The sequence below is a fragment of the Bubalus bubalis genome, chromosome X (genome assembly GCF_019923935.1).
Source record: "Bubalus bubalis isolate 160015118507 breed Murrah chromosome X, NDDB_SH_1, whole genome shotgun sequence".
Lineage (NCBI taxonomy): Eukaryota > Metazoa > Chordata > Mammalia > Artiodactyla > Bovidae > Bubalus > Bubalus bubalis.
In genome coordinates, this window is record NC_059181.1 from 127,036,439 (window position 1) to 127,057,244 (window position 20,806).

General features: G+C 41.8%; 1 protein-coding gene across 2 annotated transcripts in view; it reads right to left on the reverse strand.

Annotated features, from left to right (window-relative positions):
• Positions 1–556: 556 nt before the first annotated feature.
• LOC102403238 (A-kinase anchor protein 17B) overlaps positions 557–20,806 on the reverse strand; it is a 30,057-nt gene continuing 9,807 nt past the window's right edge. The window contains exons 2-5 of one of the 2 annotated variants that reach the window (XM_044936885.2): positions 7,639–8,410; positions 5,919–6,049; positions 3,918–4,149; positions 557–2,024 (exon numbers count right to left, since the gene is read on the reverse strand). In XM_044936885.2, the coding sequence (XP_044792820.1) occupies positions 690–2,024; positions 3,918–4,149; positions 5,919–6,049; positions 7,639–8,394 (2,454 nt within the window). In that variant the 5' untranslated portion in view covers positions 8,395–8,410 and the 3' untranslated portion in view covers positions 557–689. Of the gene's footprint in view, positions 2,025–2,104; positions 2,402–3,917; positions 4,150–5,918; positions 6,050–7,638; positions 8,411–20,806 lie in introns of those variants that run through there. The other variant, XM_044936886.2, reaches the window with a different exon arrangement.

Sequence of the window (20,806 nt, forward strand, 5' to 3'; positions counted from 1 at the left end):
ACTCCTCTCAATGTGAATTTGCTCCTTTGATGGCACCAAATTAAAGCTGCAATCGAACTGTAGAAATGTCTGTCCTTGGATAAGAAAGTTTTGCAAGCACATTGTTTTACCAAGTTTTTGAATCAGGATGTTTGGTGTTTCCAGTTTGCCAACACATCTGCCACACACACACACACACACACACACACACACACTCACACACACTTTGATCTATACTTTATACTTTGGCAAGAGAAGCAAGGTTTTGCATTTGACCTTGCTCAAGCTCCTAAGTGTTTGCTCTCTTGCTCTGTAGTTGCTAACTACATAGCTACATTTGGTTTTAAATTTTCTTCTTTCAGATTTTTACTGTGAATAAGGGTTTCCTGATCTAAGAAACCTTCAAAACATTTGAAAATAAAAAGAACTAGTGAAGTTGTCTCTCAAATGGCTTCTATAGTCAATGAGCTCCCGACTGTTATGTCTAATGTAGTAACTATCAGAATTCAGCATGAAATCTCCAGAATACTCACGTCTTTTCATCTTTCCTGCATCCCAGTTATATTCTGACCTCCATGGTATCTCTCTTCTTTTGGGAAAATCCCACAAATAGGAAGCATTAGCAGTTTTTGGTGATGTTACTGGCACTTGAAAGAGCCTATAGTTGACTCTGTGGTCAAATGCACTATCACTAAACTGCCTCCTCTTTCCTATGAGGGTCTGGCACTGGATTTCCTATGAGTATCACTGGCACTGGATTTGCGGTGGTGGCTTTCATCAAATAAGTATTGGGGAGCCAGTATTTCCCTCTCTTTGCTGTTGCTGTCCTCATTTCTAACGGAATTGTTTTTACCCTCAAGCCACGAACATCCCAGTTCATAAGTAGACCTCCTGCCTGGTTTCCTCAGCTTGTATTCAGAGTATTTTTCCTCCCCATCATGTTTCCACTCTGCATACAAGGCCTGCTGACTTGACATAATTTCTGGATCACAAGTGATGATTTCATCAGCATCAAGACATCCCTTTTCTGGGCAGCTATCATACGTGGCCACAGACTTCTTTTTCTTCTCTCTGTTTACACTAAGATTATCACTGAGACATTCAGAATCACTGCTAATTTCCTCTAAGAAATCTCTCAACTTCAAATCAAAGTCTTCTGACCTCTTAGATGAGGAAACTTGGCTTTGACTTGTGGATATGGGATCCTGGACTTGGTAAGCATGAGTCTTTTCCAACAGATGGCTCTTGTCATCAGTTGGGGACAGGCAATCACCAGCTTCACTGGCTGTGTCCTTAAAATGATGTTGAAACTTCTTCGTGCATTCTTCAGCATAATCCACTTTTCTTTTCTTTTGTGATACATGCTCAGGATTCCAAGAAAGATTTGTCCAGAGATCATCTTCCTGCACCTGTTCTCTCCTATCTAGATGTTGCATTTGGCTCAAACTGGTTGAGTGATGCTTATGTTTTCTCAAATTGATTTGAAAGCTATTTCCTTTCACAAGGACAGTTCTCTTCCACTGACATGTGCTTGTTATGTGACTTGGTTCTAGGCAGATGCGGGCATATTTTGGAGTTTGATAATGGTTTAAAAGATAGCCAATAAATTCATCTGTTTCATAGATCTTCTGTTTCCTGCTATGGTCTCTCTCAACAAATTTGGAAGAATAGGAGGTATTAGAACCATGCTGGTCTTCTTTCTCAAGAGATTGACCTTGAGTCATAATTTGCAAGGAATTCTGTTCACAGCTCAAACTTTTATTGTATTCATCAGTTAATGATTTTCCAGCTTTCTCTTTTCTTGCTGATTTTTTCCTCCCAAGGTGATGGGAAGATTTACATAAGTGAGCTCTAGCTCTTTTCTTCATTTTTCGTTTACGTTTATAATCTGACTTGGAAACATGGCATTTTAGCTTTTCCTCCTGATTTTGAAGATCCTGAGTGTTTGGTTCTTCTTTCTTCAGAGTTCCTGACATGGTCCCCAGAGCATGATGAGCTTTGAAGCCTGCAATATTCGCCTTCCGTGGGTAAAATTCTTCAGACTGCTTCAAAGAAAAAGGTTAAAAATCTCACATGAAAAGCTCAACAGGTTAAAAATCTCAAAGAAAACTGGGCTATATAGCACTGTTCTGAAGAGGTCTCTAATTACACCTAGGGTAGATCCAAATTAGGAATAATAGCACACTGAAGAAACAGGAGGTACAAAATTAAATGTCCCCATCTAATAGGGGCTGCTTTGACTAGGTCTGTGCCTGTCCTTATGTTAGAAAGCACCCCGGTTACATACCTTCAAAAGCACATAATCCTTTTTTCCTTTGTTCACAAATTGATGGGTCTACTTACTGTTCCAGGTATTGTGCTCAAGGGTGGGAAGCTGAAGAGGAATAAGAAATGCTCTACAGTGCTCCCTGGGGCTACAGTCCTAGAACAAGAAAAGACTGGTGGGTGAAATATGTGTCTTAAAGGGTCAGTTGGCTTTGTAAAAGCCAAACTGCCTTTGGGGGTTTTATTCCGGCCTCTTCCTATGGATTACAAGTGAGCATGTCTTTGACCTGACCACCTCGGTTGGAAACAAGATAGCAAGTAGAAAATATGGCTGTGACAATGGTGCTCTCTGCTGTCCATGACTGCAGGGCAGGTGAAAGGTGTGGACTACGGCCCCTACCCTGCTGGGAGAGCTTGTACTGAGCTCCCACTGACACTCGGCACAAATCAGGGCTCAGAGCTTACCCAGGAATTGGGATTCAAATTTGGTACCACACACATTGAAAGAGAGGAATTCTTCAAAAGAAGTCACTTTTGGCAGTCATTAAGGCAAACTAACGGAGAAGGCAATGGCACCCCACTCCAGTACTCTTGCCTGGAGAATCCCATGGACGGAGGAGCCTGGTAGGCTACAGTCCATGGGGTCGCTAAGAGTCGGATACGACTGAGCAACTTGACTTCACTTTCACTTTTCACTTTCATGCACTGGAGAAGGAAATGGCAACCCACTCCAGTGTTCCTGCCTAGAGAATCCCAGGGATGGCAGAGCCTGGTGTGCTGCCGTCTATGTGGTTGCACAGAGTTGGACACGACTGAAGTGACTTAGCAGCAGCAGTTGAAGCAAGGTAAACTAAAAAAGATCCAGCTCGCCTTATTGTCAAGATAAATGTGAGGTTTTTCTGATCCTGATTTCATGCAGTTTGATGGGCCATACCAATGAGAAAAAAAACAAAACAAAAACAGGTGAGATGGCAAATATACCTAAAATCAACTCTACTGAAAATGAATGCCATTCACTCTTGGTGTTTAAGAACGCTGAATGTGGCTTTTCAAATGAATGCTTCGGTCTTTACTCTGGGGCATCTGCTGAATCTGGTTATCTTTAGGAGGTCAGTAAATGGGAGAACAAAAACTTCCCCAACTGAAACTCTCCAAACAAAACAACTGGCCTATGATGTGAGGTATTCCTTAGCAAACAGTTGAAGACTAGACTAACATGTCTGTTCAAGGCCCTCCTTTCCCATCCAATCCTGTCACTGATGAATGGCCAGCGAAAGGTAATGTAGGACTATAAACTCCACATCCCTCCTCCTGGCATTTTCTGTTACCTCCATTAGGAGCTTAGAAGAGTAGGTGCACAAGCTACACTGCTCTGAGTGACATCGTCCCAAAGTTGAGAAACACAAAGTGTGTGTGTGTGTGTGTGTGTGTGTGTGTGCACGCCAGATGGTGGAGGTGAGACCCAACCCCTTCAGAGAACCTGAATATCCCTTGGGTCAATGCAAAATTGTGGTTATTAGAGACCAGCCTATTGAAAACAAACCTCAACGAATACAGTAAGTCTTCCACAGCCACTGGTTAAACAATAGGCTGCTATTTCAAAGTAAAGGCCATAATGACTCAGAGAGGTCACTAGCTACCCAAACCAAAGAACAATGGGGCAAGAGCCTTACTGCAATTTTCCTCAGGAGTGCCCGCATCAGGTAGAGGGCCTCCAGCTGCGTCTGGGTCAGTGGGATCTTCCTCTTCTCCAGGTCTTCAGAAGAGTTGGACCCTGGTTGGGCCTCCACTTTGGCGCTGTTCTTCTGTCTCCTTTGCCGGTGCCTGTCCCTTTCCTTCTGGGTGCGTCTCTTGACTCTGGCCTTTCTCCTCTTTTCCTGGACCTTCCTCTCCTCTTTTCTTTTTCTGGATAATGATTAAGAGAGTGAACCCTTTAGAAGGTGTTTATTGGGCAAAAGGGTTACTCTCTTCCCCACTACCTCCTCCCTGGCAGGAGTTCCCCAAAATCTCCAGCTACAACACCCCAGGGCTCGACATTAGACCACTGAGGACAAAAGACACTGTGACACATCAGCCAAGGGGTGAGATGCGTAACGAAGTTGGTCAGTTAGAAACACGTACAGGAGACCTCATGCAGAGAGAGTGTATTTAAAAAATAAACGAAGAAGACTACTGAATTCAAAGGAAGGGCCTCAACCTCCCCCCACCCCCCGCACTTTCTCAAACCAGAAGCAGGGACTATGGGATCTAGCATTCGCAGTGATGATTCCATTTCTCTTGAGATCAAAACCTGTCCTGAGCTGGTCACACAGACAGACGCAAATGAAAGTAAGCCAAGGCACTCAGAAAATCTTAAAGGTGAGAACTGGTCTTTAGTGCACACTCCTTAACACAGTGAAGTGTCAGTCACTCAGTCATGTCTGACACTCTGTGACCCCATGGGCTGTAGTCTGCTAGGCTCCTCTATCCATGGAATTCTCCAGGCAAGAATACTGGAGCAGGTAATTCCTTTCTCCAGGGTATCTTCCCAACCCAGGGATTGCACCCAGATCTCCCACATTGCAGGCAGATTCTTAACCATCTGAGCCACTCAGTACATTATCATAAAAACAGGCTGATTTAGAAGAATATGGGCTTATTTTTCTGTTTTCTGAATATTTAAGATGTTTTGGTTAGGCTCTCATAGAGGCATGGAAAACCTGGGGGGTGGGGGAAGGGCAGGGGAGGACAACTGCTTGAGGGAGGACCGAGCCCCAAACTGGAGGATGAGCTCAACTGCATAATCGATCTGGAAATTTGGGGGGACTCATTACCTTTACTGGGATCAGCTTCTGGCCAAGTTTCACAGCCAAGACCTTAGGTAACTCTTAGCACTCCGCCAGCCAAAAAAACGTGAGAGGCACATGGAAGACTACTCTTAAACTCCTATAATTTGGATAAAAGGCTGGAAGAATAAACCTGCAAGGGGAGGAGCCAGGAAGGAGGTAAAACTGGTTTTGGGAGCCCTGTAGTTCTGGTCCAGTTGTCCCTTCTTGGCAAACCCTTGACAATCCAATGGTCCTTTCTAGTCTCAAGCTCCTAAACTGGGAAACAATGATAAGCTCAAAGTAGTAAATACATAGGCTCCTTAAATTCACAGAAAGAACTTGAACCAACAGGAAAAACGGTCTCAACAGATCCTTCTGGGTTAGTTTGATTATTGATCATCTTATGAAAAAAAATCTTTTCCAAAACAGAAAAGAATTTTCCCCCAAAATTTCAATGGATAGGCAAGGTAAACTTTGGTAAATTTAGGTAAACTGGTGAAACTTGTAAGTTGGCAGGCTAGAATTTTCATGCTAAAAGCACCTGGCCTTTTTTTTTTTTTTAATGATTATTAACTCCTAGACAACCTAATCTGGTTGGTCCTACTATTCCTCATTACTTGCTCCTCCTGACAAGCATACTTTTAAAGCATCTTGTTTTTCACTGCTTTCTTCTTTTGGTTTTGTAACAATGTAATGGAAAGACAGCAATTTTCTAATGGGCACCAATTCCTGCTCCCCCCATCATGCTATCTATTAAGTGAACCCATTCACCTGAAGAGATAAATCCGTAAATCGAAAGTTTAAAAACAGACAAAAAACAACAAAAACAACAACAACAATGCTCTTCATTGAACTAGGTCTCCTCACCTTTCAGCCTTTTCCTCTTCTCTTTTCTTTGCTTTTTTCCTCTCTTCCTCCAACTCTTGTAATTTCAGCCTTTCTTGATTTCTCTTCTTTATAGCTCCTTCACTGAAGTGTTTGGTTGTATCAAACATAACCTGCTCTCAAACAATTCAAAGTATCATTAGAAAAGTTTGCCCGCTGGCTGGGTATGTCCCAGACCAGAGAGCTAAAACTAATTTGTACCTGTCAATGCCAAACCAAATGAATTAAAAATGCCTTCTCTGCGTCCCAGTACCCATACAGTTACACTGCCTCTCAGTCATCTCTCAAACTGTCCTTGTGGGATTTCTAGAACTTTCTTTGGCAGAACCTTTGAGGAACTCACCTGACAGCCATATGCGGCATCATAGTGCCCGTATGGACACGAGTTCTAAGGGATGTGAGTATATTGCTTCTGGTTTGTTATACTGATTAACTGAGTTATTAATAATGTTTTTTTAAATCAGCAGAGACAAAAACAGTCCAGAAATGGGGTGGGGGGAGCAAAGATGTAGGAAAATTGACCAAAAGAGAACAAGATCTGACTATAGTGACTTTAAACAAATTTGCAAATCTGAAAATAAAGTAAAAGTCAGATTGATGCACTACAAATAAATTCGCCTAAAAAATATAAGGATGCAGCTGCTGCTGCTGCTAAGTCGCTTCAGTCATGTCCGACTCTGTACGACCCCATAGACGGCAGCCCACCAGGCCCTGCCGTCCCTGGGATTCTCCAGGAAAGAACACTGGAGTGGGGTGCCATTGCCTTCTCCCAAGGATGCAGAAGTAGCTATTTAAATATGCATGAGTGACAAACACCAAATTCACCATCACAGTTACCTTTGAAGGGAGTGAGCAGCCTTGACTGAGGATGGTACACAAAGGGGAAGATGTTTTCATTCCACTGGTAATGCTTTATTTTTTAAGCTGCTGTAGTGTGTGGGTGGTCTTTATAGCGATTGCTAGATCTTTTGTCAGACTGAATAGCTCATAAGCTTCAAACATATATTTTAACCCAAGAAGCCTCACACATAACACACACACACACACACACACACACACACACACCTGAAGCTACTGAAGCTGAAAGGTCAAATTCACACTAAAGACTGATTTAGAGAAAAAGGGTTTAGCTGCATGAAGGTTTCAAGAACAAGATGACCAGGCATTCAGACAGTCATGAAGCTGTCTTCATGCTGGATAGACAGGCTGACTTTTAGAGGAAAGGAACCAGGTTTGTTGGGATTCTGTTTTAGAATTTACCTGACAGTCGTCATTAATGTATAGTTAACTGTGACTCCCATAGCAAAGAGGGAATAAACTGCCTTTCTTGTTTCAAGCTGCATGTTGCCCTTTCCCAGCAATTTGTCAAACAGAAGAAGCATATGAGATACTTCCATAAGGACCATGAAGAATCCTTTAATGTCCCCAAGGAGCTGGGCAGAGCCCCAGACTATAACAACCATCACTTCAAACCACAGCTGGCAGCGTGGCTGACAGTAGGAGAATGCCCTAATCATGACGATATTTTGCCCCCAAAAAACACCCATTTATTAATGACAACATAAATCTTTACATTAGCTCTTGATCAGAGCCTCCAGGGTGGTCTAAGGAAATCTGTTCTAAAGGCTTCTTTCTAGCTTTTACTCAAGACCACCTGAACCATGGGAAAAAAAGTTTTTATAAAACCCTGGCTGCTCCTTACCTTGATGTTACATGCCAGAGCTTTCCCATCATTTCCTTTAAGCATCAGCTTCATCCCGTGGAGGGACTTCATGGCCTTTAAGAAGTCAGTTGACTCTTGGTACTGTATAAATGCCTCGAACGTCTGCAAGCCGAAGTTGAACCCCCCAAAGCTCCCACTGGTTATAACCTCTCGGTAGGGGTCGAGCATTGGGATATCTACATTCTTGATCTTTCCAAAGCTTTCAAAGACCACCCGAAGGATCTCTTCACACGGCTTCTCCCCACTGGAACCTTTGGGAGCAAACCACTTGCAGGGCAGCCCTTCGAAGTATATGGAATTTGGACTCTTATCATGGTCCTGCTCTTCAGACCCATCACCCATCGGGGTGGCCCCATTTTCCTTGGGGAAGCACTCCCACTCTCCCTGGGCGTCTGTCACCGTGACTTTTAAGTCTGTTTCCAAGCCATTTAGCTTGATGATCTTCCCATGCAACTTGGCCTTCAGGATTTGAACCAAGCTTCGGGTTTCCGCCTCCCCCTCAAATCGGATGAAGTCCCTGGTGCTCTTGGCAAGCCGCACAGTGGTAAACTGGTCAGGACAAATCAGGCTCTTCAGCTGGTCCAGAACTTCCCAGTTAGAGATGGGTCTCGAGGGTTCCGGGCTCTCAGGGAGCAACACATTGATCATCAGCTTTGCTATGGGCTTGAGGTAGAGGTGCTGAGCTGCGCACAGTTCTGTGGCCTCTGAGTTATCATACACCACCGTGACCGTCATGGTATCCACAGGAAACCTGAGAGGGTGAAAAGGAACTATTAGGATACCACAGGAGGGAAACACAGATTCAGCTTTTGAATGGTGCTAGCATTTGTTGGCGGAGAAGGCAATGGCACCCCACTCCAGTACTCTTGCCTGGAGAATCTTATGGATGGAGGAGCCTGGTGGGCTGCAGTCCATGGGGTCGCTAAGAGTCAGCCACGACTGAGCAACTTCACTTTCACTTGTCACTTTCATGCATTGGAGAAGGAAATGGCAACCCACTCGTGTTCTTGCCTGGAGAATCCCAGGGACGGGGGAGCCTGGTGGGCTGCCGTCTCTGGGGTTGCATAGAGTCGGACACGACTGAAGCGACTTAGCAGCAGCAGCAGCATTTGTTGGATTTAGGTCAAACTGATAAGGAAATATACACTACCAGGAGAATTAAGGTTAGAGCTAACATTTGTTTAATGTGTTTTAGAGGTTTCAGAGAGTTTCTATAGACTGTGTCTCAGTTTCCTTAATTGTAAAATAGAAACAATAGGATTTTAGGAAGGAGTAAATGGGCATAGTCCTTAGAAGAGTGCCCCGCACACAGCAAGTTCTCAATCACTATAAGCTGTGACTATTATTTATGCTACTTTATCTCATTTGGTTCCTGAAGCAACCTGTGAATAGGTATTTTCGTGCCTGTTTTGTAGATGGAGACGTTCAATGGATTCAGGAAAATTAAATGGCTTGCCTATACAGGAGGTCTTACAAATAGCTGACAAAAGAAGAGAAGGAAAAGGCAAAGGAGAATGGGAAAGATATGCAGAGTTCCAACTAAATCCAGAGTTCCAGAAAATAGTAAGCAGAGATAAGAAAGGCTTCTTGCTGCTGCTGCTGCTGCTGCTGCTAAGATGCCTCAGTCGTGTCCGACTCTGTGCGACCCCAGAGACGGCAGCCCACCAGGCTCCCCCGTCCCTGGGATTCTCCAGGCAAGAACACTGGAGTGGGTTGACATTTCTTTCTCCAATGCATGAAAGTGAAAAGTGAAATTGAAGTCGCTCAGTCGTGTCTGACTGTTCGCGACCCCATGGACTGCAGCCTACCGGGCTCTCCCGTCCACAGGATTTTCCAGGCAAGAGTACTGGAGTGGGGTACCATTGACTTCTCCCAGAAAGACTTCTTAAATGAATGTAAAAAATATAGGAAAACAATAGAATGGGAAAGACTAGAGATCTCTTCAAGAAAATTAGAGATACCAAGGGAACATTTCATACAAGAGGGGCAAGATAAAGGACAGAAAGAGCAAGGATGTAATAGAAGCAGAAGAGATTAAGAAGAGGTGGCAAGAATACACAGAAGAACTATACAAAAAAGTTCCTAATGACCCAATTAACCACAACGGTGTGGTCACTCACCTAGAGCCAGACACCCTGGAGTGTGAAGTCAAGAAGGTCTTAGGAAGCATTACTATGAACAAAGCTAGGGGAGGTGATGGAATTCCAACTGAGCTATTTAATATCTTAAAAGACAATACTATTAAAGTGCTGCACTCAATATGCCATCAAATTTGGAAAACTCAGCAGTGACCACAGGACTGGAAAAGGTCAGTTTTCATTCCAATCACAAAGAAAGGCAATGCCAAAGAATGTTCAAACTACTTTACAATTGTGCTCATTTCACATGCTAGCAAGATTATGCTCAAAATCCTTCAAGCTAGGCTTTAACAGTATGTGAACCAAGAACTTCCAGATATACAAGCTGGATTTAGAAAAGAAAGAGGAACCAGAGATCAAATTGCCAACATCTGTTGGATCACAGAAAAAGCAAGGTAATTCCAAAAAAAAAAAAAAAAAATCTACTCCTGCTTCATTGACTACACTAAAGCCTTTAAAGAGATGGGAATACCAGACCACCATACCTGTCTCCTGAGAAAACTGTATGCAGGACAGAAGCAACATTTACAACTGGACATAGATCAACGGAGTGGTTAAAAATTGGAAAAGGAGTGCATCAAGGCTATATATTGTCACCCTGTTTATTTAACTTACATGCAGAGTACATCATGGGAAATGCCATGCTGGATGACTCACAAGCTGGAATCAAGATTGCTAGGAGAAATATCAACAATCTCAGATATGCAAATGATAACATTCTAATGGCAGAAAGCAAAGAATAACTAAAAAGCCTCTTGATGAGGGTGAAAGAGGAGAGTGAAAAAGTGGCTTAAAACTCAGCATTCAAAAAACTAAGATCATGGCATCTGGTTCCATCACTTCATGGCAAATAGATGGGGAAAAAGTAGAAACAGTGGCAGATTTCATTTTCTTGGGCTCCAAAATCACTGTGGTCAGTTATTGAAACCTTGAAATTAAAAGACGCTTGCTCCTTGGAAGAAAAGCTATGACCAACCTAGACAGAATATTAAAAAGCAGAGACACCACTTTAAACCAGCAAAGGTCCATCTTGTCAAAGCTATGATTTTTCCAGTAGTCACATATGGATGTGAGAGTTTGACCATAAAGAAGGCTGAGCACCAAAGAATTGATGCTTTCGAACTGTGGTGCTGGAGAAAACTCTTTGAGAGTCCCTCGGATTGCAAGGAGATCAAACCAGTCAATCCTACTGAAATCCTAGGAAATCAACCCTGAATATTCATTGGAAGGACTGATGTTGAAGCTCCAATACTTTGGCCACCTGATGCAAAGAGCCAACTCACTGGAAAAGACCCTGATGCTGGGAAAGATCGAGGGCAGGAGGAGAAGGAGGCAACAGAGGATGAGATGGTTGGGTGGCATCACTGACTCAATGGAAATGAGTTTGAACAAATTCTGGGAGATAGGGAAGGACAGGAAAGCCTGGCGTGCTGCAGTTCATGGGGTCACAGAGAGTTGGATGTGACTTAGCGACTGAACAACAATACAGTAACACTCCAAGATTTCAAATCTCTAGTCTGTTGTATAATTGAGCTGAAATATAAAGTCGCAGAAAAACCTGCTGGGGATGGCACAGAAACAGGGCCAGGAGAAAATACATGTAGCACATTTATGGACATGCACCCAGCTGACAGTTCTAACCCAGGCAACTGATCTAACATCTTTCCTCCAGGTTGGTTTCCAAGTCTTACACAGACATAATCTATTCTCATTTCTCCAGGCTGTTGACTTTCACTAAATTGAACTTTTAGATCAAGGGAAGAGAAAACAGCCTCTTCTAGTGAATGACAAAGAGAATCTGCCCTCTACTTTGGGAATGGAAAAATGTCCAAACATGAGTGCTTGCTGGCATTTCATGTGAACAAGCTCTCTTAAGCTGTCCTAACATAAGATCACTGATACTGGCAATTAGGGATTTCTGTTCCTCTTTGCTGACTCCAAATAGCACTTCTCAATAAAGGAGTTTTCTTTTCTAAAAGTAGATGTATTCAGAATCTGTATCACCTGAGTTTCTCATTAATGTTAACTTCAAGGAGATTTAAACACAAACATGTATGGCCAGATGATGGAAACTCTCAGGCAAGATTTACTGCTAAATCATGGTTAACTTTATAGGTACAGAATTCTTTTATCACTGTTCTTGAAAGACCACTCATCAACTCCCTTTAGGGGACAAAGTTTGTATACACTGGTTTTTTAAAAGCCACTAAATGCAGTGTTTGAACTTCACAGGTGGCACTAATGGTAAAGAACCCACCTGCCAATGCAGGAGACATAAGAGACACAGGTTCGATCCTTGAGTCAGGAAGATCCCCTGGAGGAGGGCATGGCAACCCACTCCAGTATTCTTGCCTGGAGAATCCCATGGACAGAGGAGCCTGGCAGGCTACAGTCCATGGGGTCGCAAAGAGTCGGACACAACTGAGCGACTAACACTTTACACTTTACTAAAAGCAATATCTAAAACATTAGGTTCTACAAATCCTTATGACAGCAATACTGAACTGGGATGATATGAGAATAAACATGCACTACTTCTCCAAAAACATTATCTAAAGAGCAAAATGAAGACAAAATCCAGTCAGTTTGCTGCAATTTGCAACCCAAATAAGTCAACACTAAACTCCTTTAGGAGAAAAAGTAATTTGATATTCAATTGCTGCTGCTGCTGCTAAGTCGCTTCAGTCGTGTCCGACTCTGTGCAACCCCATAGACAGCAGCCCACCAGGCCCAGCCGTCCCTGGGATTCTCCAGGCAAGAGCACTGGAGTGGGTTGCCATTTCCTTCTCCAATGCATGAAAGTGAAAAGTGAAAGGGAAGCTGCTCAGTCGTGTCCGACTCTTTGCGACCCCGTGGACTGCAGCCTACCAGGCTCCTCCACCCATGGGATTTTCCAGGCAAGAGTACTGGAGTGGGTTGCCATTGCCTTCTCTGTGATATTCAATTAAGATACACTAAACCCCCAAATTTATCTGTAGTCAATAGGTATTTATTTAAAGCAAGGCTTTAACAAATGTTCCAGAAAAAAATATACACAAAATAGTTAATCACTTCAAGGTAACCAGTTTGTCAGGCTCTCCAGTATTCCAAGGATACTGCCATTTTAAACATTTTAGAATGCTTTGCTTGGATTGATTTAAAAGTCTGGGCTACATTCTTTTAAATAGTTTTGATGGAGGTCAATTTTGAAATTGTTTTATTGTGGATTTGATATTTCAAAATCATCAAAAATTAACTCAAGAATGCGGTACAGAATGGATGGCTAGAAAGAACAAAGTGATTTTCTTAATTGGCTTATATTCTGAAAAAGGCTCTATATATTTTTTTAATTACTGGGTATATTGCTGGAACAGGTATAGAGCTTTGAAAGATGGGAGCTTTGAAGGACAATATTGACCACTGCAGTCTAACAGCTGCAAAAATGATGCTGATTTTTCACCCTTCCCTGTATCCACACACTTTATAACATGACATAGACATGGAGGTTCATGACATTGTACAGGAGGCAATGATCAAGACCATCTCCAAGAAAAAGAATGCAAAAAGGAAAAATGGTTGTCTGAGGAGGCCTTATAAACAGCTATGAAAAGAAGAGAAGTGAAAGGCAAAGGATAAAAGGAAAGATATACCCATTTGAATGCAGAGTTCCAAAGAATAGCAAGGAGAGATAAGAAAGTCTTACTCAGTGATCAGTGCAAAGAAATAGAGGAAAACAATAGAATGGGGAAAACTAGAGATCTCTTCAAGAAAATGAGAGATACCAAGGGAACTTAATATGCAAAGATGGGCACAATAAAGAACAGAAATGGTATGGACCTAAGAGAAGCAGAAGATATTAAGAAGAGGTGGCTACAATACACAGAAGAACTATACAAAAAAGTTCTTCATGACCCAGATAATCATAGTGGTGTGATCACTCACCTAGAGCCAGACATCCTGGAATGTGAAGTCAAGTGAGCCTTAGGAAGCATCACTACAAACAAAGCTAGTGAAGGTGATGGAATTCCAGTTGAACTATTTCAAATCCTAAAAGATGATGCTCAGCAAATTTGGAAGATTCAGCAGTGGCCACAGGACTGGAAAAGGTCAGTTTTCATTCCAATCCCAAAGAAAGGCAATGCCAAAGAATGCTCAAACTACCGCACAATTGCACTCATCTCACACACTAGCAAAGTAATGCTCAGAATTTTCCAAGCCAGGCTTCAACAGTACATGAACTTCCAGATGTTCAAGCTGGATTTAGAAAAGGCAGAGGAACCAGATATCAAATTGCCAACATCCGTTAGATCATAGAAAAATAAGAGTTCCAGAAAAACATCTACTTCTGCTTTCTTGACTATGCCAAAGCGTTTGACTGTGTGGATCACAATAAACTGTGGAAAATTCTTAAACAGATGGGAATACCAGACCACCTGACCTGCCTCCTGAGAAATCTGTATGCAGGTAAAGAAGCAACAGTTAAAACTGTACATGGAACAACAGACTGGTTCCAAAATGGGAAAGGAGTAAGTCAAGGCTGTATATTATCACCCTGCTTATTTAACTTATATGCAGAGGACTGGATGAAGCACAAGATGGAATCAAGATTGCTGGAAGAAATATCAATAACCTCAGATATGCAGATGACACCACCCTTATGGCAGAAAGTAAAGAAGAACTAAAGAGCCTCTTGATGAAAGTGAAAGAGGAGAGTGAAAAAGTTGGCTTAAAACTCAACATTCACAAAACTAACGTCATGGCATCTGGTCCCATCACTTGGCAAATAGATGGAGAAAGAATGGTAACAGTGAGAAACTTTACTTTTTTGGGCTCCAAAATCACTGCAGATGGTGACTGCAGCCATGAAATTAAAAGATGCTTGTTCCTTGGAAGAAAAGTTATGATCAACCTAGACAGTATATTAAAAAGCAGAGACATTACTTTGCCAACAAAGGTCTGTCTAGTCAAAGCTATGGTTTTTCCAGTAGTCATGTATGGATGTGAGATTGGGACTATAAAGAAAGCTGAGTGCCAAAGAATTGATGCTTTTGTACTGTGGTGTTGGAGAAGACTCTTGAGAGTCCCTTGGACAGCAAGGAGATCCAACCAGTCCATCCTAAAGGAGATCAGTCCTGAGTGTTCATTGGCAGGACTGATGCTGAAGCTGAAGCTCCAATACTTTGGCCACCTGGTGTGAAGAACTGACTTATTTGAAAAGACCCTGATGCTGGGAAAGACTGAAGGTGGGAGGAGAAGGGGACAACAGAGGATGAGATGGTTGGATGGCATGACTGACTCGATGGACATGAGTTTGAGTGAACTCCAGGAGCTGGTGATGGACAGGGAGGCCTGGTGTACTACAGTCCATGGGGTCTCAAAGAGTCGGACATGACTGAGCGACTGAGCTGAACTGAGAGTCGTTGCTATCAAGAGATAGAATTTATTTTCCCCAGCTCTTGAACATGAGTTTGCCTTTTTTCCCCCTAATAGAATGTGGCAGAAGTGTTCTAGTGCCAGCTCTCAGATGAGGCATCAAGTGGCCCTCACTCTCCTGGAACCCTTCCATAGCATGTGGAGAATCCTGGGCTAGCCTGCTTGAAAAAGGCCACATGGGGAAGAGCCCACTTGTGATGGCTCATCAGCCATCCTAGTCCAGCCAGCTCCCAGCCAACCCACCAACTGACGGCTCACATAAGAGCAATCCCCATCAAGATCAACTGCAGCCATCACAGATGAGCAGAACAGTCCTGAGAAACTACAGACTCATGAGAAATAAGAAATGGTTTTTGTTTAAACCACTAAGTTTTCAGATGGCTTATTATACAAAAATAGCTAATGATACAAACATCTAAATTTTAATTTCAAGATACACAATCACACTGAGTACTTTTTACGCAAATAACTAAAAAATTACAAAAGCCCACTCATGGGAGAGTTTGGGGAAGAAGGAAAAACTAGGTACCTTCATATCTTGCTACCGTGCTGTGCTCATTTAGTCGTGTCCAACTCTCTGAGACCCCATGGACTGTAGCCCGCCAGGCTCCTGTGTCCATGGGGATTCTCCAGGCAAGAATACTGGAGTGGGTTGCCATACCCTCCTCCAGGGGATCTTCCTGACCCAGGGATCAAACCAAGTCTTCCACATTGCAGGCTGATTCTTTACCATCTGAGTCACCAGGGAAGCCCAAGAATACTGGAATGGGTAGCCTATTACTTTTCCAGGGGATCTTCTGGACCCAGGAATCAAACCGGGGTCTCCTGCATTGAAGGCAGATTCTTAATCAGCTGAGCTACCAGAATGAAAAATTAATTACATCTTTTTTTTAGAATAACTTGGCAAAACAAACCAAGAACCATAAAAATGCTCATCCCCTTTGAACCAGGAAGCTGCTCTAGGAACTCAACCTAAGGAAAGAATTAAAAATAAGAAGAGAAGATGTTCAAAGATGCTTATTGCGGTGTCATTTTAGATACAATTTTGTCAAAACTATGTATACACAGGAATGAAGTTCAGAAACTGAGTGATGAGTTTTTTGCAAAGTGGTTTTAATAAAATGTTTTGGTGATTTACTCTGTTAACAGAGGCATTTTTTAGTCACTCATTTAAAATCATGATTGATATAAATGGATTGTATGTAAATTTTCTATTTTTCCTTCTACTTAAGATTAAACTCACAAAAATTACTAAAAATCAACTTCTTGACATTAAACGTATGCCTCATATCCTTCACAAGGGCAATTTCCACTCAGTTTCTATATTTTAGCCAGATCTTTCTGCTTTCCTGAAGTATAGCAAATGTTCTCCTAAAATTTGAAGGGAAATGGATCAGATGGTATTTTATAGTGCTTGATATTGGTATTTTTTGACATTAAAAAAAAAACTGGCTATTGCTTCATTCTCACACCGACTCTAAAATAAGCAGTAAATTCTACAGCAGAAGTCACAAGTCAGATGACCACAGTGGAGAGCAAGATGGCCTCAGCAAGTAAAGAATGCCGAGCAGAGACCGAGGCTGGTGCCCCATCTGAAGGCCGCAGTGAGGAAAGGAGGGCCTGGGGTGGCCGCATCTTCTTAGTCATCCAGAGAGGCCAGAAACTTCTAAACAGGACACTTTCTCAACTCTAAGCTTAAACATGCCAATCCTTGAATCTAGTTAAAACTGTACAAGGCCCTACCTTGTGCCTGAAAATAGGTTTTAAAAGGTTTGTGCCCTTTTTCCCCATACAATCCCTGTTTTAATATGTTCAAAAGTAATCTGCCACTGAGTCCATGTATATCTATGGCCGATTTATGTTGATACGTGGCCAAAACTATCACAATAATGTAAAGCAACTGTCCTCCAATTAAAATAAACTAATTTTTAAAAATAATAAAGCAATCTGCTGCTCAACATCGCTAATTATTAGAGAAATGCAAATCAAAACTACAATGAGGTATCATCTCACACCAGTCAGAATGGCCATCATCAAAAAGTCTACAAATAAATGCTGGAGAGGGTGTGGAGAAAAGGGAACCCTCCTACACTGTACATGGGAATGTAAACTGCTGCAGCCACTATGGAAAGCAGCATTGAGGTTTCTTAAAAAACTAAAAATAGAGTTACTATATGATCCTGCAATCCCACTCGTGGGCATATTTCTTGAAAAAACAAAAACTTTAATTCAAAAAGATACATGCACCCCAATGTTCATAGCAGAATTATTTACAATAGCAAAGACATGGAAGCAACCAAAGTGTCCTCTGACAGCTGAATAGATAAAGAAGATTACATACACACACACACACACACACACACACACACATATAAATGATAATCTCTAGTTCCATCCATGTTGCTGCAAATGGCATTATTTCATATATGTTTTTTATGGCTTAGGAACACATACATATGAAATAATGCCTTTTGCAGCAACATGGGTGGAACTAGAGTTTATCATACAAAGTGAAGTAAATCAAAGACAAATATCATATGATATCATTTATATGTGGAATCTAAAAAAGATGATACAAGTGAACTGATTTACAAAACAGAAACAGACTCAGACATAAAAAACAAACTTATGGTTACCAAAGGGGAAGGGTGGGGGATGGATAAATTAGGATATGGGGACTGCAGATACATAGCGCTCTACATAAAAGAGATAAACCACTAGGACCTACTGTACAGTACGGGGAATTATATTCAATATCTTATAACAACCTATAATGGAGAAGAATCAGTTATATACATATATAACTGAATCACTTTGCTGCATATCTGAAACTAACACAATATTGTAAATCAAACATCCTTCAATTTAAAAAGGAAAACTACTTTAAATTACATATATTATTTAGTAGATATAGTTACACATTTTATGCATATTTATATTTATTAATAAAAATGCATGCGTGCTTAGTTGCTCAGTTGTGTCTGACTTTTTTGTGACCCCATGGACTATAGCCCACCAGGCTCCTCTGTCCATGGGATTTTCCAGGTAAGAATACTAGCATGTGTTGCCATTTCCTCCTCCAGGGGATCTTTCTGACTCAGAGATTGAACCTGTGTCTCTTGCACTGGCAGGTGGATTCTTTACCACTGAGCCACCTGGGAAGTCCATTAATAAAAATGTATCTACTCAAATAGGCAAAATCACTAAGATCAAGTTACCAGGATATGATTTAAAATTGATTCTTTAGAACAACCTAATTTGCCCTCCAAAATCACTGCAGATGGTGACTGCAGCCATGAAATTAAAAGACGCTTACTCCTTGGAAGGAAAGTTATGACCCACCTAGACAGCATATTAAAAAGCAGAGACATTATTTTGCAAACAAAGGTCTGTCTAGTCAAAGCTATGGTTTTTCCAGTAGTCACATATGGATGTGAGAGTTGGACTATAAAGAAAGCTGAGTGCCGAGGAACTGATGCTTTTGAACTGTGGTGTTGGAGAAGACTCTTGAGAGTCCCTTGGACAGCAAGGAGATCCAACCAGTCCATCCTGAAGGAGATCAGTCCTGAGTGTTCATTGGAAGGACTGATGTTAAAGCTGAAACTCCAGTACTTTGGCCACCTAATACGAAGAGCTGACTCATTGGAAAAGACCCTGATGCTGGGAGGGATTGGGGGCAGAAGGAGAAGGGGACAACAGAGGATGAGATGGTTGGACGGCATCACCAACTCAACGGACATGAATCTGGGTAAACTCCAGGAGTTGGTGATGGACAGGGAGGCCTGGTGTGCTGCAGTCCATAGGCTCGCAAAGAGTCAGACACGACTGAGTGACTGAACTGAACTGAACTGAATATACCCTCTAAATACTTAAAAAAAATTGAGGTAAAGGGATTTATAACATTATATAAACTGTATGCATATAAATTATATGTCCACTACTGAGTACTCTACAGTGTGCTTACCACCAGAAATTTAGTTTCCATTCAACACCATACAGTTGACCCCTTTATAATTTCACCCTCTCCCCTGCACCTTTCCCTCTGGTAACCACTACTCTGTTCTCTGGATCTATGTGTTTGCTTTGCTTGGTCTGCTAATTAATTTTAGGTGTTTGTTTGCTTGTGTTTTATATTCCACATGTGAGTGAGATCTTTTGGTATCTGTCTGACTTATTTTACATAGCATAATACTCTATACAAGAGATGAAATCTTGTCATCTGTGACAGCATGGAAAGACCTTGAGAGTATTATGCTAAATTCCCTTTTAATATGTCTGTGCTTCAACTGATAGTAATGGTAGAATTCATTAACAATTTCCCCATCATTTTTACTAATCCCTGTCATATGCCTAATATAAGCTGAGCCCTGATGGCAAAGAATGTCATAAGTATGGCCTTCATCAATGATTCAAAAATTGAATTTTAATCAAGATTTTTAACTATTCCCATGCTCTAGTATGTTCTACCATGGCCTCCTAGCCCCCTCACACATACACATATCTCTCTTCTAGCCTTGTTATGAAAAGCAACACCACTGAGATCACTCATTCTTCAACGCCTTTGCAGAGGCAAATGAGAACTCCTCTAACCTTCAAAAATTAGAGTTATTCAATAATGTTTACACAGTGCACATTCCAGCAGTATCTTGTGTACACAGCTCTACCAAAGCATTTCACTCAACCAGTTCTCAACGCCAGAACATTTCTAGCAGCTTCTCAGAGAACCGTGGCTGCTTTCTCTAGTCATGGGTCCACCCCATCTTCCTGCCTCTGTAGCTAGTAGCAAAGCTGACTAAATAGCAGCAGAATAAGAGACTAGAGAAAAGTAATCAGTTTCAAGATATTCCCTAAAACAGTTGTTTGAACCTGCAGTGAAAAATCAATATATTGTATGGGGTCTGCAAGCAAAGTTCCTCCAATACCTTCTCTCATTTCAGAAGATACCAGAGGGAGGCCTCTGCTACACCTCAGGTGTTTTAGATCAGAACCATGACATTAAAAGAACCTGAGTCATGAGCAAAGTATGCTTCATTCATTTTCTCTCCCTTTTTCTCACTCTCATAAATACTTGCTGTCAGGGTGCTAGGAATGCTATTTGAATGAGGCACTTTTTTCTTAAAACAGTGAAATAAAATAAGGCCATCTGCACAACTCAATATCCTCTTTCAAAGTGGTCCTTTGCTGCCTTTTTTCTTTAGGCTTCTGAAACTTAAAGTTAAGTCATTTCGAAAGCATTTAAGATGTATAAAGTTATATTGACATATTCTTTGTCAACAAGGCAGCCAAAATGTATTGGGGTCAAATCAACCTAGTACATTTCCAATTTCTCAACTAGTACAGAATTCCAGTAAGTCTTGACCAAATAGAGAAGTTCCCTGGTTTTTCAGTCAAGAGGTCATGGATGAACGTTCAGGTGTTTTGATACATCATTAACCCGAACTATAATTTTTTAAATATTTGTCTATTCAGCTGTGCCAGGTCTTAGCTGAAACATGCAACCTCCCTTGTGGCAGGTGGGATCTAGTTCCCTGATCAGGGATCAAGCCCAGGCCCCCTACATTCGGAATGCAGTCTGTCACTGGACCACCAGGGAAGTC